General features: G+C 36.2%; 1 protein-coding gene across 1 annotated transcript; it reads left to right on the top strand.

Moving 5' to 3' along the window:
* Nucleotides 1–1343: 1343 nt before the first annotated feature.
* On the top strand, nucleotides 1344–24864 carry vil1 (villin 1). Its single transcript, XM_022680194.2, has 21 exons — nucleotides 1344–1439; nucleotides 6554–6729; nucleotides 11791–11899; nucleotides 12005–12079; nucleotides 12174–12370; nucleotides 13044–13152; nucleotides 14114–14224; nucleotides 14347–14549; nucleotides 15339–15417; nucleotides 17413–17511; nucleotides 17936–18089; nucleotides 18212–18312; nucleotides 18912–19049; nucleotides 19160–19318; nucleotides 19742–19921; nucleotides 20193–20338; nucleotides 20840–20984; nucleotides 21751–21939; nucleotides 22045–22113; nucleotides 22936–23115; nucleotides 24166–24864. The coding sequence occupies exons 3-21, from the start codon at nucleotides 11819–11821 to the stop codon at nucleotides 24277–24279; spliced, it is 2529 nt and encodes an 842-aa protein (XP_022535915.2). The 5' UTR covers nucleotides 1344–1439; nucleotides 6554–6729; nucleotides 11791–11818; the 3' UTR covers nucleotides 24280–24864.
* The last annotated feature ends 21 nt before the right edge of the window (nucleotides 24865–24885 follow it).

Below are 24885 nucleotides of genomic sequence, written 5' to 3'. Positions count from 1 at the left end.
CTTGTATAAGACTGAACACTGGTCAGCGTGCTCATGTTAAGACGATATGAATGATCTTAGTTTTAATGAGGCCTGTAAGCGAATTTGAAAACGCATTTAAAATCACACGTGTAACAGAATCATAATGGGAATGATTGTGAAAGCTTTTCTCACAAAAATCACATCCACATTCAATGCAGGAGACCCCACACACATATCCTGCAGGTCAGTGCAGTGTTCTTTAGTTTCTGTGGGGAACGGCAAAAGTCATGGCATATGAGACTAGCTTCGTGTCCGTGGCATTTGGCAAGTCAGTTTAATTCAGTCTGTAGCTGCGGTCCAATCTGAAGGGAGCTGCCTAGGTAGTCATTGCCTTCAAAGGCAGCTCCCTTCAGATTGGACCGCAGCTTGTATAAAAGTGAAGTATTGAGGCCAATTTTTTTGTGGACTATTTAAGTAAAATGATTGCTGTTTTATTCTATAAACTATAGACAACATTTCCCAAATTTTCTCTCAAATTTCAAATAAAAATATTGTCATGTAGAGGATTCATTTGCAGAAAATAAAAAATGGCTGAAATAACAAAATACTTTTCAGACTTCAAATAATGCAAAGAAAACTTGTTTATATTTGAAGAGTTTAGAAATCAATATTTGGTGGAATAACCCTGGTTTTTAATCACAGTTTTTATGCATCTTGGCATGTTCTCCTCCACAAGTCTTACACACTGCTTTTGGATAGCTTTATGCCTTTACTCCTGGTGCAAAAATTCATGCAGTTCAGCTTGGTTTGACGGCTATGACCATCCATATTCCAGAGGTTTAGATTATATTCCAGAGGTTTAGATTATATTCCAGAGGTTTCCAATTTGTTTCCAAATTGCTAATTGCTTAACATGCAGCAAGTGTCTTCAGTCAGTATGAAGGTTGTGATGTCACTGATATCACTATCAAAGTGTTACTTTCTTAAAGAGGCATTTTCATATTTTAATTGTTGCAAATGTTGGTAAATGTGTAAGAAAACATTCAGTTCAATACAGTACTGCACACACAGTAATTGTTAAATGTAAATGAAATAATTGGACAACAGTTACTGTGTTACTGTGATTGCTGTGAGGTTTCATTCACGTGGAATCAACATGCAATTCAAAGCAACCAATCGTCTTAAATCAACCTATCAGTGCACACTAACAGTATGGATCTAACGAGCATAGAGGATTATGTAAGTGAGGCGGATGAGGGTTGCTGAGGTGCTGGTGGGCAACACTTGGCCACTCGTAGCCCTGCACTCCCTCTCTCTCTCTCTCTCTCTCTCTCTCTCCCTCTCTTTCTCTTTCTCCCCAGGCGGAGCTGGTTAATGAGTGTGAGGATCAGAAGAGGAGGCTGAAGTTCAGGCAGTGAGACGGCCTGATATTCTGCTACCAAGGAGATAAACACACATATAGACTGTGCCAAAAGCAGGTAGGAACATTATTTTTGTGCTTTATCTGCTGTAGCGAAACACTGAGATTGAAGTCGAGGCCTTTCAGTGTTTTAAACTGATGAAGATAGTTTGATTGAGTACTGCTGGATGGCTGTGTTGGTGTGAGTAATCAGATTATTATTTTACAGTTGATAGTTAGCTATAATCTTAAGAGGGTGTGTGCAAATGCGAGGGTGTCGGGGTCAGAGGTTGCAGGGAACCTTGAGAGCCATAAATCAGAAAATGTGATCCAGCCTCATTCTGAACTCTCCCATGCAGCCCTCATAAGCCATGTTATTCACAAGGGAAGCAGTGCATGAGTTGCTGCATGAGTTAAGCTGTACAAAAGCTGAGACAATTAGACTGCTCTTGGAGAGCAGCTGCTTTTGTGAGCCAATGTGCATCTAACAAACAAACCCAGCTCTGAGAGTGTTGACCACTCTGAAGGTCCAGCTTCTTCATTGTTCATCAAGCTGTTCCTGAGTTCCAAAAACCAGGATGTTCACAGGCTGTATGGTGGTTAAAAATAATAATAATAAAAACTGTGGCAGCAGAAAAACAAAGGAAAACAAAATGTCTTGATTCATCTATAGCTAAAGCTGCAGATCACATCAATCACTAACGAGCACCTCCAAAAAGCAAAGAATCAAATTAAAATGACAGTTAATGCAACCTCTCTTTGGTGTAATTAGGAGAGAAAGCAACAAGCAACTTAACCAATGGGTTACATCTTCCTATTAGTGCATAAATCATTCATTTACAGAGTACACAGTGCAGGACATCAGTGCAATGACAGCAATACCTCAACTCAATTACTAACAAAACAAATCAAATCATGATATTAATCTCATATATTACAATATTATTATTATATTACATATATTACAATATTATTCAACAAGTGCTGTAGTTTTTTACAATTGGTGCATAATAATAATAATTGAAACAGTCAGTGATGCGACTGATTGGATGTTTCAAATAGACTAATTGTAGAGCATTGTAAGAAATGTACTACAGTAGAGAACAAAGGGTTAAAGGGTGTGCATTCCAGTTTGACTTTAATCTTTTTGAAACTCAAAGCGATTTTGCCTCCATTGTTGTGTAGACCACTGTGACTAACTTCTTGCATTCCAAACTAATCATACAGTGGCAACCACAGATTGGGCAGGGCCTACAATGAAACAAATGTAATTTATTGAGTCAAAAGTAAAAAATAAATAAATAAATAAATAATTAGTTTTTTTAGTAGCTCAGTAGCAGTGCTGCATGGCTCCTTTATTACTGCACGTCATCGGTCATGCCTTTATATTTCTTCTCTTCACTGCTGAAACTGAGACTGAGTCCAACCTTAAGCTGAGCTAAAGGCGTTGCCATGACAAAATTTTCTTATTATTATGATGTTATTATGATGAAAGTGTGAATGTGCTGTGTGCTGTAAGTCTGTTCTATAGACTAACAAAGACAAATAGTTTGGAAATTGTCATTTTTGTGTATCCATTTCTAAAGCTCAGTTTATTTTCATTGCTACAGACCTGCTGTAATCTGTTAACCAATTAATTGTTTCCTTAAAAGCAACCCCTCACTTTTTAACAATATACTATTTTTTTACATTATTTAAAAAATATATGTATATTTTTTTCTGAATTTATTTCATTTTCTCCCTAAAAGCTCTTCCAGTTTACTGCAAACATTTCTACCGTTTAAGTTGCATTTTGTACCATTCTAGGTTATTCACCGGCCTTAAAAAGCTTAAATGACAAAAATAATTAGGAAAAAATAGGGGTGTCCTAAAACTTTTGACTTAAATAGGGCCAAAAGGGTTCAAGACATGCATATAAATTGCCAAAAAGCTAATTATTAAGGTATAAATAATAAGTATACGTCTTCACTCGGAGTGAAAAATGCCTACTTACAACCCTGTTGTTTTGCTGTAAAATGGTTTAACCCACCATTTAGAACATAGATTTAACAATGCAAAAAAAAGATTCTTACCGGATGGTGTTGCTGCCCTCCCACAGTGTCATATCAGCATGTTGTGCTGTTAGCAAGCGAAAGGGTTTTTGGTTTTTAACTAGTATGGTTTTCTTTCATCCTAGTACCCACTAGTACTTTCTTTTATTATGTATGATTAACTTCAGTTTGGTTTATCTGTGTTTGTCCAGTTTGTTTTCAAGGGTGTGGACAATTGTAAGAAGAGGTGGCAAAAGCTACCAATGGCTAGCATTAGCTTTTAGCCTTGCAAAGATTCTCGTTTGCCCTCCCTGTCTTTTGCTATGCTGTCTGTGGCGTTTGATCTCCCATTTTGTGAATATTGCCACAGGAAAAGCTGTGGTCTTGAGACCTGGCTTGCAAAGCAACTCACATGTCCATAACTTCCCATTAAGACTAGAGGTGAAGAGCTGCTCTCAGTATCGTTTTAGACTTTCACCAACTTTGGCCAGGGTTTTCTTTAGTAGGCTGTGTTCATGTAAATTTTCAGATCGGAAATAAAAAGAGTCAGACAGTTTTGAGGGTTTTGGAGTTTATAGGTCAGGCTGTATAGCAGTGTTTGCGGTAAACGATATGTAGGTTCAAGTGTACCAAATAAATTAAACTGAGTCCTAGAAAATGTGTTTTGATACTTAAAGGGTCAATTTACTGCAATTTGATTAATAACAATACATTTCTAAGCTCATAGTCAGGTGCTTAATGGAATTACATGCTAAAGGACCTCTTATTCCTCAGTCCAGTTATGGTTTTGGCTGAGGACAGTTTATAAATAAAAAATAAACAAAGGCACACAGATGTCAGATAAGTCAGTCAGAAAAACCCTGCTTTAGACAGTGTCAGACACACACTGGATCAGGGGCGCTGCCAAGGATTTTGGACCTCATGAGAAGATATAACACTGGGCCCCAGACAAATACAAAACTGTGGTAGATCATTACATAACTCACCTCATTAATGATGTTTGACAACAGCAGCAAAATAGAACTTGGCATGAATTTGGATACTTGGTTAACCAACATTTAACTTGCTAATCTTCTGATTTAAAGAAACCTGTAAAATAGAAATGCGATCATCAAAAAACTCAAATACGATGCCAAATAGGGGTGTGACGAGACACTAACATCACAAGACGAGACGAGACCAATACTGGGTTCACAAGAACGAGATGAGACGAGATTTAAAAATAAAATTTTAAAGAAAACGTCAAAAATGAAAAATGGCTTAAAAACTAGAGTTTTATTTGACAAAATTATATAACGCAAGCTTAACAGACTGGGTTCTCTCACACATTGATTTTATAAGAATGAAACAGTCACGTGTACGACTTAAGATATGGTTTGTGTCTTGTTGGTCACTCTGTTACCGTTTATTGTTTCCACTGGAGCCAAAATGCAGCCGGACATACAACTTAAAAGTAGCAGAAACATCTTCTATGCAAACGCCCGAATTTTCCTCTTCTGCTGAGAGCTGCTCTCACTGCTCAGCCACCACACTCGCTGCTATCGCTACTGGGTTGCCAGATCCCTCTTAAACTGTTTTTTTTTTTTTCGAGACCCAGGTTTAAGCTTGACGAGAAATATCGTCACGTTTTAATCTCGTCACACTCCTAATGCCAAATGTCTATTTTTATTATAAAATACTTACAAACAAAAGCAAACACAAGTTTGAAAGTCTGAATTATCCTGCTGGACAAAAACAGCATAGACCAGCATATGTCTGGTTAAGAGCAAAACCAGCTAAACCAGCACCAGGTCAAAACTAGTCAAGCCAAAAACAGACCAGCATAAACTGTAGACCAGCTTTTTTACAAAGAATTTTATTGTACAGATTAAAAAAAAAATCCACTTTGAAAGTCCAATTCCCCAATCCCTTTTAATAAATCTTGGAATGCCCACAATGCTAGGAGACTGAAGACTAGCACATGCCTCCTCCAATACACGTGAAGTCAGCTGCTGCTTTTTTCCACTTGCCCTTGATGCAGCATCACTTGGTACTCAGTGCGCTCAGAGAAATAGGCCTCCCAAGCTCCAGTACACCAGTTAACAGATGTCTGTGCTGACCAATATTAAACTGACAGTTTGTTCAACACAGTAATGCACTTCAGCTGGGAGTAGATCTGTGATGTGGGGTTTTGGACACAAGGCTGCTAAGCCTGTAACTGATCAAATGTATTAAATATTGACTAAAAGAGCAGTGAAATGCAAACAATAAATATTTGTTTAAATAATTATATAGTTATATTAAATAACTATGATTTGCCTTCTTATCGACATAGATAAAAGGCTAATTTCCACCAATAACAGACTCTACATAAAAATTGGGTGACCCACTGTCACCTTTTTCTGTCCTTTGCATTTCTGGTAAACATATTTTTGTTTAGAAGGTGTTAGACCACGCTGCATCAGTTGCAATGTGTCAAGCATAAATCTAGCTTCCTTTCCAACTCACAGTTCACTCACTATTCACACATACAATTCACAACTGTTCTGTGTGTAGTTACTTAACCATTTTATATAAATTGAAGGGAGACAGCAAATCAGGCAGTGCCGAAGCTCTGAGTGTTTATTTTTTTTTATCAACAACAAAAGAAAAAAAACACAAAAACAATTATTAGATTATTAGAATATTAATATATTAATGATGAACGTTTTGATTGACATGCTCCAATACTTGTTTTTTGGATTCCTCTTAGCCACAGGCCCTTATATAGGGTGCCTCTGCAGACAGTTCAGTTCAGTATGTTCAGTATGAATACAGTTAACTTAATCAAGCCTAGGTATGAAATGTGAGCAGAAACAGACATTTGATTGCAATGCAATCATAATTAAACATAATTACATAATATGTATGTATTACATCAACACCTAGTTGCCTTGTCAGTTTATTCATGTTTGACAGTAAATGTGATGATGCAATACATTCATGTGTGCACACATTCATATAAAGTCAGGTCAGTTGGGTGCATCCCATTTTTTTCAGTGCACACAGTCACATATAGGTGGGGGTGGGAGGCCAAACAAGCCCATCTGTTTGACCCTACTGCTAATACAGATGTACTGTAGAGGTTATGAGACTGATAGCCAATACCTGTCAAGCAGATAATGCCACACACACCTGTATGCAGATCTTCCACGCTTGCCATAAAAGGCCAGCGTGGCCCTGAGTGGTTGGAGAAAGACAGCCTGCCAGGGCAAGAGGCAAAGTGCAGGGGCTGTAAAGCAGGGAGTGAGCGTTACGGACACTCAGGCGCCATCTGCTCAATCCCGCAACACCTTTCCAGCTCAGCTCCTCTCACGCTAGGTAAGTGTCTCTCCGTGGTACTTTTTTATAGTGTTTAGTAGTGTTTCTAATTAGATTCTTGATTGATTTATTGATTGATTGATTGATTGATAATCATGTAAAATAGCTGTTACTCAGTATAATTATTCATAATATTTTTAAGACTTGTCAATAATGTTAACACCTAAAACTCAAGTCTTAATAAATGTTATTAATCAGAAACTACTATTTATTTTTTTATTTACTAATATACAACCAATAGGTACGTTTTGCAGTTATAACTTTTTTATAACAGTTATAACTAAGGGAATTAAAGGATGGGCCTTTTTGGGCTCCTTAAATATAAAGAAACACAGAAAATGCAAATTGTCATTGTTCAAATAAAACATGCCCATTTTTGTCAACTTTACTTTGCATCATTTGAACACAGTAGCCATCCCTCACATTGGGTCAACATGTCATGATAAATGGACCAATAGTTCTATTAAGAGTTATGAAGCTTTATGAAGGTTTTTCAGTAGGTTCAGTAGCTCATTTCTGCATGCTGCTAATGGTTGTGAAACAGTCATGAAGCTGCTTATTCAATGGCGTGACAGCAATAAAACAAGAAAAAACAATCACCGCTACTACCCGGTCACACTAAAGGCTTAGCACACCATTTTCTCTGGTTTACTACCCTTCATACGGAAGTGGTGTGTGGTAACTAGAAACATATATGCCTCAGCTCTGGGTAATACCACAGTCTGAGGGTGTGGTCATCTTCCACTGTCACATAGCTAGCAAGTTGACTAGCAATATCTGCATATCATACTACACTTTACATTTTACATACGGACATTTTCCACTCAAATGTTTTGCTACTTTTACAATTTTAAATAATAAAATTCAATAAACAGAAATGTTTTAGCTTGGAGCTGAATTTTGAAGTTTCAGTGGCTCATCAGACAGTTCTAGAAAGACTGGTCTAGGAAATTAGACCAAATGAAATACCTTATTGTCTGTTTCATAGAGTTTCTATGTGAGAAACAATGAGATGAGGCAGTGACTGACATGTAAGCAGCAAAGCTAGCACCCAGCCCTCACGAGGCACAATCAGACCAGGTTACATAATAGTGCAACACATGGATTACTTGCTGTTATACACACACATACACTCATCCAGACACTCGCACAAACATAGACCCAGCTATGCAAACACCATTCTAATTATGACACCATATCAACCAGTCTGTTTGCTGGGATGATGTTAAGCTTTTCTATAGTTCAGTTTTTTATTGTTTGTTCGCAGAGTCAAGAACTTTCACTGTCATTAGAGAAAAGAAAGCTTGGCCCCTCCCCATGTAGGGTGGGTCGTCCAATCTGATCTCCAGTCCAAGGCTTATCATCATAGTTCAGACAAACTCAAACCTAAATATTTCTAGCAATTAGTGGTAACAGGAAATTCATTGTTGTCAGATGTAGCTATAGTTTAACATTACACTTCTGTAATCTTGCATGATGCAGATAACATTTGGGCTGTTAAAGCTTACAGTAAAAGTAAAAATGGACCATAGTAATTTGAGGGAAGGCAGTCTATGCTCCTACACGTGAACTGTGTGACCATTCAGTTTTATTGCACAGAGAACATGCTCTCTATGAATCAGCCACACCCTAACTATGGATCATTATTGCTTTAGAATAAAACTGAATTGAATAGAATAGAGAATACAGTTTATTGCCCACTTTGTAAAAATGTATCTTTAATCACTTAAAAAACTGATGACATCCACACATAAAAAAAATTACACCCATAAACACTAAGAAACCAATTTTAACAAAAAAATGACAAATTTCTAGATTACACCAGCTTTTATAAAATGATCTCCTATAAATATTTCTAGAAATTCTTTGCTTCCTAAACAATTTGCTTGATGATCTTCAAGACTTTAAGTACAGTCCCTATACAGATCCGTCATATAGCTTTATTTTTTTGCAATTATTCTTTACTACCCATCTTTACTATTCTCATATGTCTTACTTTCCCTTTGCAGCTCAAATTCACAGTTTTTCTTAAATTGACTGTAGAACTTTTTTCATATATGAACTTACAGTTGGATTGAAAGCTGACTATACACTATCAGCAGTAAAGTCAGGATATTTTGTCAGTGCAACTTAGTTTGGTTAAAGCTTTAACTGTTTGAGCTTAGCTTAAACTGTTTCAATATGTTGTATGATTAATTTTTGATATGAATTTTTCTCCTCCATTTATTTACTGTTCATTCCCATCTAGAACTCCCTCTTTGTTGTGCTGCTTTTGTTTGTACTGGAAGGAGTTTTGGTTGTTGAATGTGTCTGGGTGGGAGATATGGATGCATTTACACTGCTTTAATATTTGGCCCAGGTGCATCTTAGACCACCTCCTGAAGTGGTCTGTATTGATTTGATTTGTTTTAAATGCACTTTGGGTGCATTTACACTTACATTTTAATATTATTTGGCCAATCGCAGAAATAATCCTGATGCTCAAGACCAATATAGGTGTTAGCAAGGTCTAAGAGTATGCATTTCGATATGCGATTGCTGGAATATTACCTGAATATTTTCAGCTCAGCTTAAAATTTATTATTAACCAAACAGACATGCACAATAAAAAAAAACGTTTGTAAATATTTAAATGTTAAATGTTTAGTCAAAATATTTGCTACAGCCAGCTTTCAGTTGGTTGTACCATCCTTAAATCAAAATCCAAGTGAAACCTTGAGTCACATTATAATTAATAAACAGTGTTAAACAGGCTGATTCAAACCCACCCGAGTGTTTGACTCAACTCTTCCATCTGTCATTCTATAGCAATACATCAGCGTGGTAGGTGTAACAGTGCAAGATCGAATGGGTGTTGGTCATGTGGTTTTGTGGCCTAAAGTGTGAGCAAAAGTAGAAGTCAGACCGAGCATAGCTGCAGAATATAGACTTGGTTAATTTATCTCCTGCTAAACACATATGCCACAGTATATTGAAACAGCTGGGTAGTGTGGGAACACAAGAAACACACTGAACAAACACTGTGTGGCAAGGCTTTACAGCTCTAGGCTTATCGTAAACCTTACTTCCTGTGGAACATTTGTAAACTGCTACTTCCTCTGGTGTACAAATATGAGCTAGCAGGGATGTGCTTATTTTTTAAAGGGGCTATGATTCAGATTAAGTTATTGAAGTGCACTGTCAATACGCACTTTAACTGCACTGTCAATACGCACTTTAATTCCACTTAATTAAACTGTGAACTTTAAGGACTTACGCACCCATTCACTTTACCAGCCTTAAGCTATATACCATATACCGTATTTGCACTACTAATATATACTATTTATACTGTCATTCCATCTCAATCACCATCAATATTGCACTATTGTCTTACGTATGTTTATTGTGTCTTGCTGTATTGAACATATAGTGTCTCCCACTCTTTTATATTATAATTATATATCTATTTTTACTTATTTACTTATATTTATATATCTATTCCTCCCCCACACCACTGCACCTTGTTTTTGTCTCATGTATGTCTATTTGTGTCCCTGCTGTATTGTACACATAGTGTCTCCCATTCTCCTTTATTATATCTATTATCTGTACTTGCTGTAAAATTGGGAAGGAGAGTAACGTAATTTCAATTCTCTGTATGTCCTGTACATATGCAGTATTGACAATAAATCTACTTGACTTGACTTGACTTGAAAATTAGATATATTTTTATAACATAACATTTCCCAAAAAAAGTTTTTGTCCTTTTTGTCAGTGTGATCAGTAAAGATGAGCAATCCCTGACCATCATCTAAACTTTTACATATTTATGAATTTGCAAGTTCCATAAAAGGAAACACACTGATGTTTAAGTGTGCTCTACAGTATGGGTGGCTGAATGCAGCAAGTGTTATAAGTCACAGTTTTGAAAGCCACTGCATTGCTTAGTTTAAGTCATCTTGATGTACTAGTGAGACTACTTTAAGTGTGACTGGTGTGGTGCAGTAGATAATGGATAGTCCTCGGACAAGACTCCTAACACTACACTGGCCCAGCCTCTGAAAATTTAGGCTTAACTTCAAGTCATATATTTATGCACCTAGGAGTTTAAGAGGTTAAAATATCATAGAGTGAGTTTCAGTCAAATTAAGGGTTTGTACACTAGAAAAAATGGGATCACAAACTGCAAAATGCACACAGCTCTGACACTGAAAGGCCCCTATAAAGCTGCAGTTCATTTACCTTGGAAGTCAGATCTGGAAATTACGTCACATTCAAGTTGGCGGCATTCTAGTTAAAAGTTCAGATAAGTGCATACTATTTTAAAATAGTTAGCTTAAGACTTTAAAGAGTTTTAAGTTTATCACAACTTGTTTGACAGTTATTTAACTACTAGTGTTTTATGGTGAATTTAACTAAAAAAGCCTACTTCCAAAGTTATCTTTGATAGCATTGTGCAAGGTTAATATTATTAAAAATACCAGTTGAAAACAAATTATACAGTATTTTGTGCATCTAGGCACCATGAAACCATGAAAAAAAAACTTGGACAATAATGTGTGTACGACTTATTTAAATGTGAGACAAATAGACGACAGTGCTAATAAATTGTATAATACTACTATTTTTACTACTGTTGATGTGTGATGCAGCCATCTTGGATTTTAAGTTGGAAATTCGACTTGTGTGGGGGGCATTCCAGTTCCTTCTTAGAAGTCATACTTTGGAAGTTCAAATGAAATGTAGTAGAAGGAAAAAAAATACTAACAGTAATGACCTGTATAATGTCTCAACCTGTGCTGAAAAAGATGAAAAAAGCTGGCAAAATAGCTGTAGAAGATATATCAGATTTTGTGACAATAGACATATGAAAATGAATATGAATTCCTAGAAAGTACCAAGCAGAGTTGTAGACTAAATTGAGATGCCCAGCGGAGAATTACTATTATAAATCTTTATTAAATTATACTTAGGCTTATTGCAGGAAATTGGCTCATGATATATGTATTACAACACCTCGTCTCGAAGGAAATTATTGTGTTTTTTTTTTCTTTCTTTTTTATCTCCTAACCCTTCAAGGTAGGTCACAGATTCTGAAGCTGGCACCATGCCACAAGTCGAAGTAAAGAGCGAAGTCCCAAAAGTCCTCAATAAAACCACACCAGGACTGCAGATATGGAGAGTGGAGGTGAGAGTTGAGAAAACACAGCTTACTCACTGCTTCAGAGAAATGCTCATTGTCATGTCATTACTAATTGGACTTTTTTTTTTTTTTTTTTTTAACCAAACGCAGAATATGGAGCTGGTGCCCTGCCCATCAAAAACATATGGACAGTTTTTTGAGGGAGACAGTTATGTAACTCTATATGTAAGTATTAACTGCGGGATAACAACTAGTTCCACCATTAACAGTCATTAATTACCAACAATTAACTTGATTAAAATGACTTTTATTCTATCAGACCCAAAAGACCAGCAGCTCCTACACCTATGACATCCATTACTGGCTGGGCAAGGAAACATCTGTGGATGAGCAAGGCGCTGCCGCCATTTACACCACCCTAATGGATGATCACTTAGGGGGCGTGGCAGTGCAACATCGGGAGGCCCAGGGCTACGAGAGCCCTACCTTCCTGGGCTACTTCAAAAATGGCATCATGTAAGGCTGTGAATTTTAATCGGTTTGACAAATTATTGATTTTACTTGTTATTATTGTTATTTTACTTATTAATTTTATTGTACATGAAGTGTATAAATACGTTACAAAACATATGGGTCATTATTAAATTACTTTTCCCTTTTTCCAGCTGAATCAGTTTATATTTTTACTCAGAGCAAGCAGCATGACAGGGTGGACAATTTAATAAATACTGGCATATGATGAAAATGTAGCTGACACAAGGTTGCAAGCTTTTTAAATTACTATACTGCAGAATTGTCTGCACTCCAGAAATGGCAAAACAAAAGTATTGTGACCCTGAATAATCTATATTAAATATGCTGTGGAAACAGGAGGTATATTATTTTATTCTGACCCACATCGTCTTAAGATCAGTTCTGCTGTTAGACCTTGATTTTATAATGCTACAATCCAGTCTGAAGCACCACTGTCTTGTTTGTCAAGACGTACAGGACATTACAACATCTTACCATGTTCTTCTTAGTCAAGATGACTAAAATAGAGACTGTTTAGGGGAAGTCTAATGACCAGTACTCTTACTTCTGCTTTCACACCACTGGGTGTATGCTTAGACCAGGCTTACTTAGAGCTTACTTGTCTGACAGGCATCACAACACAAAAAAAAACACTTCTCACTCTTATTTACCACAGCTACAAGAAGGGAGGAGTAGCTTCAGGAATGAAACAAGTGGAAACGAACGTATCCGACGTCCGCAGACTCCTGCACGTCAAGGGCAAGAAGAATGTGGTGGCAGGAGAGGTGAGAACTGCTTCCCTTTAAAACACAAGACGTTTATGAAGAAAATTCAATCAGTGGCCACCAAAATAAAACAGTTCACACCTAAACACACCAGATCAAAGTTCTTTTAACACATAGATAGTGACATTTTTGCTGATGATATGTTTGATAACAGTAGTAGTAATAATAAAAAGAAGAAGAAGAAATGAAAAAAAGAAGAAGATTTTTATATCTACACACTATTATTTTTTGGCAGCAGGGGTGATCCATGCTGGCACACCCCAGAAAAGCTATATTTTAGCTTAGCTTCTATGTAGGTGACTGCTTAAAACCACTACACCAAAAAATGAATTTTAGGCTATGTTTACCTAGCAGGTAAAACAGCCCAAATTCGATATTTTATATCTTACATCGTTTACTAGACCTTTTCAATCCCAATTTACATACATATCCGAATCACACCAACGTGAGTCTGAATGGTCGGATTCATGCGACTTTTACATTAAGGAGATAAAAAAAAAACAGTTAGGAGAAGTGAAATTTTGCTCTTTCACACATACGTGTCACTTACACATGGCATACCATATAGACAGTTGTTAGATATGTAGCACAGTAAAAAAGATTGATAAGAACAGCCTGAAATAAAAAAATGGATTTGTCTTATACCTGCTGTGTAAACATAGCCTTAAATTTCATGAGGATTTTTTTTTGCAGTGTGCCTGAAAATGTCAGAAAAAACATAACTTTCATATAGAATGCCATAATAGTGCCAGAAAATGATCATAAACAATATTGTGCAAAGTTACATAGAACTTGATACACTGCAATTTTTTTTATAACATATTTGTTTATTGTTGTCAAATTTGCCGTATACATAAAAGCTGGTAAAAATATAAGTATCTAGAACTGTGTTATACTGACACTTTAGAGAAATGCTAAATATAAGTGCCTTCTGCTACAAGGTATTTGGTTCTGTATCTAGGTGGATATGAGCTGGAACAGCTTCAATAAAGGCGATGTGTTCCTGTTGGACCTGGGGAACGGCATCATTCAGTGGAACGGCCCTCAGAGCAATCGCATGGAGAGACTGAAGGTAATCTAATCAATACAATTTTTGGTTTATAACGTATTAGCAATGAAAATACATTATTATGTTTGTATGTCAATTATGCCCTGTCCAGTCTTGGCATAAAGATAGCTGCTCTCTGCTTATAGGGGATGAATCTGGCGAAGGATATCCGTGACCGAGAAAGAGGGGGTCGAGCGCAGGTAGTTGTGGTGGAAGGAGATGATGAGGCATCTTCTCCGAAGGCTATGGAGGTGATGATGAAGTTCTTGGGAGAACGACGGGAAATTAAAGACCCCATTCCTGATGAGGTGGTTGACGAGAAGCTGAAGTCTAGCATCAAGCTTTTTCAGTAAGATCATAATAAAAGTCTACTTTTACACTGTGAAATCTTATGAGTTCAGAGAATTTAAAGTTTCATAGTTTCAGGAAACCAACTGTTTGAAGCTATTTAAGTTTTAATAACTTTAATCCTTTGAGCTTAAATAACACACTGAACTCAGTAAAGTATAGTACTTACTCTATTTAAGTTTATATTACTCAAACAGCTCTCTCTGGACCTTGAATCCAGAATCCAATTCTGCACTTAGTCATTCTTGGTAGCTGTGACTCTATCTGACTAGTCAATTACATTACTAAATCCATTGACTTCCAGCAAGAAAAAAAAAACATGTTGAAAACATGCTTCCAGACTTCAACTTCAAGATTTAAGAACCTGGTCAATGGGTGGAGTTGGGAATGGGAGTCCAGTACAGTTTACTGATACAAGAATTTATTAGAAAATTGAATGTCCACTGCAGCTTCAGCCAAAATAAAGCAACTCTCAGCTGCAGAGAAAGGATTAACTTGATCTTACAGCCTTCAACACTAAGGTCAGGCAGCTATACCACACTATATATTACAAGAACCCATAGGGGAAGAATTGAGAAAGGAGAAAGTGACTACACGCAGATAGGGAGTAAAGGAGCAAATACACACCTACTAAAATTGATTAGTCCTTGAATCCAATGAGAAAGGTGTGAATTTTATTTATCAATGTTGCACCGCCCAGATGTAACTCACCCTAGAGGTCATCGTTTTTCATTGAAATTGACTCCAGTTAGTATAACTCAACTTATTTTTGCCCATATTTCCTGTACAGTATTTCAGATGCCTCAGGCAACCTGGTGGTGAAAGAAGTGGCAGTTAAACCACTGACCCAGGATCTGCTTAATCAAGAGGTAAGAAACCAGTTGCAGGTAATTCATAACAGGCATCAATTATATGTTATAATGGTAATTTTTCCATCTACATTAAAACTGGTCCACTGGAAACCACAGAAACCAAACTCTGTCTGACCTAAAAAAAAAAATGTGAACTGTATGTTTGCCATTTTAAGCCTATTTATAAAACTCTTAGTTTCCCTTTCATTGATGTCTGCTGCAAACTATGATCTGAATATGCCATAAACATGTCATGACAGATTTTATATTTTGTCATAAGTTGTATTTCAGTATGCACAGCAACAAGTGTAAAAAATCAAATTTAAAGTTTGAATGATTTGAATTATAAAGCTGTTTGAGCAAAAGTACATGTTGCACATGCTAAAGGATTTTACAGTGTAGAAATTATTACGACAGACACTAGTTTTTGATGTCATAAATTTAATTTAGCAGTTAAGATAACCTATAATGACAGTTTGTCAATACTATATAACAGCACATTACATATGTTTACGACACAGTTACATCAGTAAAATGTAGCAGGATTCGAGGGTTACAAGTGTTACAGAAATACATAGTCAATTATACAGAAACATTCAGATCATTAAAAGCAATACTTAAACTTTAACTTGAACTGTTCTTAAATTAATAAAAAAAATGTTAAACTACTGCTTCCTCTGAGATGTATGAAACCAAAGTTCATAGGACAGCAGTACGTAAATTATATTTAACATTCCTCCACTGGTAAAAACTTCTAGAAAGCAGTACTAGAGAAAATTCTGAGCTATTAAACATTGTTACATACAGCTATGACGTTGTGAGGATTCCTAAATGAAGGGGTTTTACCTTTCCTAGTTACATATACAGTACATAGTAAAGCTACAGTACTTTGATCATACAGCTCAGAGCAGAGAAACAGCTCTGTGTAAAGGCCATGCTGATAATAAAGGCACTAACGCTATAAAATGTCAAATGCGAAGGCCTACATCTATGCAAAGGTGCAGAAGAATTTTCCACTAATCATCCACTGAATGGTATCTGTGATGAAACGCTATGGATCATAAAATAATAACAGCATGATAAAGTCATTGTAAAGCTACAACAGAAAGATTGTCTTCCAAGATATCTCACCACTAGAAGGAATTGAAACAAACTCATCTCTTTCTAGAGGCAGTGTGTGGTACTGAAAATAAAATGCTGACTGTGGTCTACTGCAAATGACAGATTAAAAAGTGCAACAGTGGCCAAAATTGAAGAACTATGAGAAATAGTTGTCTAAGAAAGTTGTTTGTGTCCATGCTAAGATGCATTTGTACAAATCTGATTGTAATCTCATTTCAAACCACCTGCAAATGTGATTTAACCATTTTGTAAAAATATGATTTTGTGTGGTCTAATAAAATCTATCAATATGGATACAATCTAGACAATCCAAAATCTGACTTAGTCTTCCATATTGCGCATAGCCTTAGTTATTGAACTTATTGCCACAGGAACCCATGCAATTATGTTTGTGATGTCCAAACACTCAAATCTGATCTGATTATTAAAATAACGGTACAGACATTCATTAAAAAATCTGAGAATTTGGGAAATTTAGTATTGTTCTTAATTATTTGGGATAAAAGGGGCAGATATTATACAATTCTTTTTCTTCTTTCTGCTGCCTTTCATTTTATTTGTGATTTGTATATTTTTTTCTTCTGTAAAAATGTATTTTGTTTATAATGAAATAAATAAATCTTCTAATAAGAATGAGATTTGAGAAACAAATCTAATTTGCTGGCAGTCTAAACATAACCTAACATACCTATTAAACCTGGTAATCTAGCCCTTCAGAACTGGAATTGACCACTCCTGCAGTAGACACTGTATGCAACTCACAGATATCAAGTTTGTCCTGCATTTGAAGCAGTTAGCTCTCTTATTAAAGTTTGGGTACAGATTTCTGTAAAGATGATCACTGAATCCAATGTTACATCACATCTAAGACATGTCTAATCCCTGTAACAGGACTGCTATTTGCTGGACCAAGGTGGAATCCGGATCTTTGTCTGGAAAGGGAGGAAGTCATCAAAGAAAGAGAGATCAGAGGCACTGGACAAGGCTGAGGTAAGAGTAAAAAAAATCTGTATTTTAATGAATGTTGTCACTGTTATACAACAAATTTACATCAAAAAGGAGGAGAAGAAAAAATGGAACACAATGATATTGATCCTCCCTCCCAGTAATTTTGGTGCATTTCTATCTGTCCATTTGAATTTGAACCTAATGTAAAAACAGCGTTCATATTTAAAATATGTAAAAATGTAACAGTATTGGTTATATAATGTTTTTATAGGACAGGGACAATGTTTATTACTCTTCCTAAAATGATTGGAAAACCAATCGTCCCAAAAGATTAAGGCTATTTCTGGTTTACACAGCATTTTAAATAGAGATTTTTTTATTTTTAAACCCTGACTGCAAACTGACCCATAGTGAATTGTTTCTTACTATATTATATTACTTTACATTTGTGTCTCTTTGTCATCAGGCTTACAAGAAGGCTAAAGGCTATCCTCCCTCCACCTATGTGGAGACAGTGAACGATGGCTCAGAGTCCTCAGTGTTCAAGCAGCTTTTCCAGAAATGGACAGTGAAGGGTCAGACGGTTGGGATGGGCACCACACACAGCCCAGGCAAAATCGGTGAGCCTTCCTGAACTAGTCAATATAACACTGTTAATTATTTTGCCAGCATAATCAATAGTGAGCTCTAACCCAACCAAAGCAAACAATCCTGTCGTTCTGCCTCTCTATTTGCTCTGTAGCCAAAGTTGAGCAGGTAAAATTTGACGTCACTTCAATGCATGCCAGACCTGACCTAGCAGCCCAGTACAAAATGGTGGATGATGGCACCGGAGAAGCAGAGGTTAGTAATGTCACTGGATACATCTGCATTTAATTAACAAAAAATAAATAATTGCATGCTCATGTTGTAGAGACTGTAGAGGTATCTGCAGATCAATTTGGTGTCTAAACGTTTCTGTACGCCCATTGCTGATACAGATGTGCAAATATGCAAACACAGCTCATCTAACCCCTGTAGAGAAGTACTGTCAGGTAGAATATGAACCACTGAAGCAGATAAACATTAACCAGTTGGCACATATTCAGTCAATAAATGCTCCAGATTATTTTAATATACCTAACAAAGACTTCTTTTAAAACTAATCACCCTCTCCAGCTCACCCTATACCAAGCCAATCTCTATTACACTTACTAACTGCTAATACACAGCTGCAGTCTGCTGTACTGTGCTCTATATGATTATGTATATTTAAATGTATCTGCTTTAAATATTAATGCAGGCTATAACGTTAAGTCCTATATTCTAAATGAAGTCTCTTTAAATATCATAGTAAGGGCACATTAGTTTATGTGCCAGATCCATCCCAAAATCAGCAAATAAACCAACTTAAGTAAGCAAATCCTAAGCCTAAATAAACAATCGTGCCGTTCTTCTTTCAGACATGGAGGATAGAGAACAATGAGCCTGTCCCAGTGGACAGAAAATGGCTGGGGCATTTCTACGGAGGTGACTGCTATCTCATCCTCTACACATATGAAGTCAGCGGCAAAAAACACTACCTTTTGTACATTTGGCAGGTAAGTGTATAAAAATAATATGTAATGTATAAAATATCTGCTATGTTGTAAGTAGTTGCACATAATATTTTCATATATAATAATGATGAACATGGTATACATTTGTGCAGGGTCGTCATGCAAGCACAGCAGAGCTGACAGCTTCTGCATATCAGGCAGTTATTCTGGACCAGAAGTACAATGGAGAGCCAGTGCAGGTCCGAGTGCCAATGGGAAAGGAACCCATGCACCTGATGGCCATTTTCAAGGGCAGGATGGTGGTTTATGAGGTGGGTTAGATAACAACAAGTATTGCTACTGTCTCAAAGCTGAGAATATTTCACTTTATTCCAGTTGGTTTCATTATAATTATGTATATTGAGTATATTGTATATTATGTATATTGAGTAACTACATATTACTATTATTTTTTTATTTTATTATTATTTATTTTATTTTTTTTTATTTTGTTTGTTTTGTTTTTTATTTTCTTTTTTCTGTGTTTCTCTTATAATTTTCTTGGAGGGAAAGTACTTTGTACAAGCCTCTTTAAGGCTTTTTTTTTACTTTCCCTGCACAGTTATTTTGTTTGTTTGTTTGTTTGTTTATTTGATTATTTGATGTCACATTCTGTGAACAAATAAAAAATAAAAATAAAAAAGAATTTTTATTATGTCCATTCAGTTGTGAGAACTTTACCTTTTGGTTGATAGGATGGAAGTTCCAGAGGAGACTCTACTTACGTTCAGCCAACAGTCAGACTGTTCCACGTTCATGGCTCAAATGAGTTCAACACCCGTGCTACTGAGGTGCCTCCCCGCTCTGCCTCGCTCAACTCCAATGACGTGTTCGTTCTCAGCACTCCCACCTGTTGTTACCTGTGGTACGGAAAGGTCAGTGTCAGCCCCACCTCGCAGTTAGTTATATTCATTAGGAGGAGTGGATGGGAGTGGAATGTGATAAGTGGTGATAAGCCCATATCTTTAGTACTAAAACATATGGTTATCAATATATTCCCCAGTTTCTTTAAGCCATATTCTTCATACTGTCAAAAGTATGTACTGTACATGTGTGACTATGTATGCGACAATTAAACTTTGATTTGATAACAAGTGAAGCTGTTTCACACAAATCATAATAATGAATAATGATTTTCTCATGCAGGGCTGCAGTGGAGACGAGAGAGAGATGAGTAAATCCTTGGCTGATATCATCTCTAAAAGAGAGAAGCAGGTCATTGCAGAGGGTCAGGAACCTGCTGACTTCTGGGTGCAGCTGGGGGGAAAATCCCAGTATGCCAGTGGCAAGAGGTGAAATAACAGTTATTATAATTGTTATAATAATAAATAATAAGGTTATTGTTTAATTTTCTTAACACCAAGATATTATAACTAAATTATTGTAAAAAAAAAAATACTTTTCTTTAAAATTTACTCTTAAACTTTATTTAAATAACTTCAGCAGTGCTAAATCGTATTTAATGTTAAATGTAGGGGGTCCAAACAAATTATGAAATGTGAAGGGGACACATCCCTTTCAGATTACATGGTGGCGTCGCCAATAGCCTTTTGGAAATTGTTTTATAAATCCTGATCCTATCCAGGAGATGCTAAGAAAAGTATGATGTGTAGCTTGTACATGTATTTTACTCTCACATAGATCCAACCTAGGCCCCATGCAGTGTACAACCCAAATGGGCTACCGATACAGGCTCCACAAGGGCTCATTATCTGGGATAAAGACAGTAAAACACTGCACACCACTATCCCTAAAACATGACATTAAGCTCCATATTCTCTTGCTGTGAACAGACTACAGGAAGAAAACCTCCAGATTACTCCACGCCTGTTTGAGTGCTCCAATAAGACGGGTACATTTATTGCAACTGAGATTGCAAATTTCAACCAGGATGACCTGGACGAGAGCGATGTCATGCTGCTGGACGTTTGGGATCAGGTGAGAATGAGCATCAGGCTACCCTTCAACATCATGAACTTCTCAAAAGCCTTGCAATGACTCTTACAGTATGTTTCATTAAATGAGCTAAAAGGGGTATACATCAAAGACCACTCAAAATAATATTTTTTATGTCCTCCTGAGACCTGGAATTCATCTTTTCCACTGTAATGGACTTTTATGCATTCTGTGTAAATCCTATGTACAGTCAAGAGGATATTCTGGGCTGTCCAGTGAGGCCTCAGTTGTAGGGTGTGGCTAATGGAACATACAAATGTTCTTTTCCAAGTTCCAGCCACTGCAAGGTTCACATTATATGGCAATTATATTCTTAACTTCAGTTTAGTGAGATTGCAGAAATATACAGTAAGTTTAACCCTTTCAAACCTCTGTTTATATTCAGAGTATTGGATAACAAGAATAACTTCATTCCATTTTGCTTGTCAGGAATTGGATGGCTAAGTGAGATTAAAATAATTTAATTCAGAATTGTGGAGCAGGATTGTGTATATATTTGAATACAAAGCATTCAAACTAGCAAAAGTTGCTCATATCTGGAGAAGGCCTTTTCCTTCACCTTTTCATCTTTTTTTGTTTGTTTTTTTGTTTGTTCATACAATACAAAATAATTTTAAAAGATTTTCATTTTATTTTTTACTGTAATAATTTTCCACAATGCTCATATTAACTAAAAATCATTTTTTTTTCCTGGATCAGAGAAAGATTGCTTATAAGGCTGTATCTAAAAATCTGCTGTACTTGACAGGTGTTCCTGTGGATTGGAAACGGGTCCAATGACACAGAGAAGAAGGAGGCAGTGCTCTCAGCACAGGAGTACCTGAAAAGTCACCCTGCTGGACGAGACCCTGACACTCCTATCCTAGTGGTCAAGCAATCTTTTGAGCCACCCACCTTCACTGGCTGGTTCCATGCCTGGGACCCTTCCTTGTGGAGTGTATGCAGCTTTAAATGACCCTTTAATCTGCCCCTGTTATGTTGATTTGGTCTAACAACCAGCAGCACCGGTAATATCTAACTGAATTGGGTTCTGCTTTCTCAGGGAGGAAAATCCTATGACCAGCTGAAGGCAGAGCTTGGAGATGCTACAGACATCATCCAGATTACAGAGGTGAGGTTCAAAATAGTGCAATTTTCTTCGTTCCAACATTTTAGCCAAATGTAGGCAATTGGCCTAAAGACTTTTGTGGGGTATAAAGTTTTGATTGCATATCACCATGGTAAAGGTAAGCCTACATGATTACTTACTTGAAACATGAAATATCAAGTAGTTTAGACATACTGTAAATACACTTTCTTATGGGGTTTCTCAGACAAAATGCATCGCATAGCTAAAACCAATGGTAACAATTGTTTTGACACTAGGCATGTCTATTGGCAAGAACTTGGCAATATGATATGTCTCATGAATATAGGGATTATTATTCAATATATTACAATAAATCAAATATTATGATGGTATAAAAAACACATATATACACTATAACTCTTAATGACAGAGTACAACACTCCTAGCTGATGGTTGATGTTTAAACACAATACTAAATAAAGCACTGTCTGACACTTGAACTAATTATTAAAAAATCAGTACTGTGTTTCTAGAATCAGAATTGCAATATTGCTAAACGAAATATTGCTATATATTAATATTTTCTTACTTCCCTATTTGACATCTACATTTGCCATTCGTCAGAAATCATAAATGCACATTATAGAAGAACACTACAGATGGGTAGACTTTAGTGTAAAATTAATTTATAAAGATTTTTTCTAGCATGCAGTGCTGGTAAGCATTTAAGCATATAACAATATATTTATTTTGTCTGATAAAGGCACAAAATATGCTCTATATATTCTCATTAGTAAGAAAATATAAGAAAACATATTTAGCAACTAATAAATTGCAACCTGTGTTGTTTTTTTCTGAGTGCAGGAAATGATCAAGCCGATCACCTCCCAGTCTAACAACACGGGTACCACGGGCACCACGGGTAGCACAGGTACCACAGTGGGAATCATACCACCATCGAATCGGCCGGTCCACCCAGCGGAAAAGCTGGTGAACTGCCTAGCAGAGGACCTGCCGCAAGGGGTTGACCCTGCCAAGAAAGAGGTATTGATATTGCTGTAACACTGACATGCTAAAAGCTATGGAATAGTAGAGTATATGACATGACCATGAATTGTTACCTTAGAGGACAGCTTTTACAGAAAAACACCTGTATAAACTGTAAGTGAAGTTGAACAATGGCCTGTTCTCATGGTAACTTAATAAGGTGAATTATTACTCAGTTGGATTGAGTAAGGATTAATAACTTAGTGACTTTTAGAAGGTTTTATGGGCATTACGTGTTCCTCGATCCACATTGTCACGTGTTTAACGGTAATAAGTCATAGAAGGCATTACCACCCATAGTAGACAGTGTAGTGGATAGTAATGATTGTGACTGTTAGAAATCACATCTACATCCAGGGGGCATCACACACATCTTCTTTGGGTCAGTGTAGCATTCTTGAGCTTCTAGGGACATGGCAAAAGTAATTGAACATGATACTAGTTACAGTACATGCAGAGTTACATGTATAGTTACTGCAGAGTTACATGCATTTACAGTCTTAAAAATAAAGGTGCTATATGTGTTTTTTCAGTGATGCAAAAAGAACCATTTTGTTTTGCAATAGAGATGTGTGTGAAGAGCTTTAAAGGGTTCTTCAGACATTTCTATCATAAATATATATTTTTTGACATATATATAAATATAAAAGTATTTAAAAGACCTTTATTTGTAATAGGGTAAGTGTGCATAACCATGCAGTTTGAAACAACTCTGTGTTTAAAACATATAGGGCCAGTATCCCAGACAGAGATTAATTTCTTTCATAGACTATATTTTCTTATATTCTCCATTTAAAATGCTGTGTTCTCCCAAATCTGCCCCTTAGGGATTAAGACTAGCCATAGACTAAACAGCAATATGAATGTAGATTCTCCAATAAAACAGATGTGTGGTCAAGGACTAGGACAAGGCTTAAGGCTAAGACTAAAATAAGAGAATCTCAATTAATTCCATAATGCCAATTAAAGGCTTTATAGAATCAGTTGGGATTCTCTTGTTCTCTCAGTGTGAAGGCATACCTTAGTTCTTCTCTCTTGTCTCCTCAGGAGTATCTCTCAGAGGAGGAGTTCAATCTGGTGCTGGGTCTTTCTCGACTGGACTTCTACTCTATGCCTCTGTGGAAACAGCAGAACGTGAAGAAAGAAAAGGGCTTGTTTTAAAAGCGAGACATTCTCTCTGTCTCTTTCACTTCATAAGAACCCCCATCAATATGAACCTGTGAGTCACAGACTTAGTGCAATGAGATAACACTACAGACCACTGTGCCTAATGTCAGATTTTAGATTTATGTGTTTACATGTAATTATTTTATTTAAGACATTGCAAAGAGAAATAAATCATGTTTCTAGAATCTAGAATAAGAAAAAGTTTTAATAATAATTATATTTAAAATAAATTATACCTAGATCATTGAATATGATGGAAATGCTACGTTAGTGCCTTTTAACAAATGATAACCTGACCAATATAAGTAGGAGTGGTTTAAAGGCAGCTTGTTCACTGTACTGTGTTTTATTGTCATTTTTTTATTTTTTACATTAGAATTCAATATGCTGAATATGCATTATGAACTGCCAATTCCACTCTTTTATCAGCCTTATGTATTTCTGTTATATTCTTAAAAAGTAAATTTATGAGATAAATAATGTTAAATTAATATATTATTAACATGTCACTAATATGCACTAATAATATTTGATGCTGACATATGCATTATATTGCTATTAAATTAATTGTGTCCTCAATTTCAGAGCAATTTCATTATT

The sequence above is a fragment of the Astyanax mexicanus genome, chromosome 11 (genome assembly GCF_023375975.1).
Source record: "Astyanax mexicanus isolate ESR-SI-001 chromosome 11, AstMex3_surface, whole genome shotgun sequence".
Taxonomy (NCBI): Eukaryota; Metazoa; Chordata; class Actinopteri; order Characiformes; family Acestrorhamphidae; genus Astyanax; species Astyanax mexicanus.
Note: the sequence above shows the minus strand (reverse complement) of the source record. Positions and strands in the feature narration are given on the sequence as shown.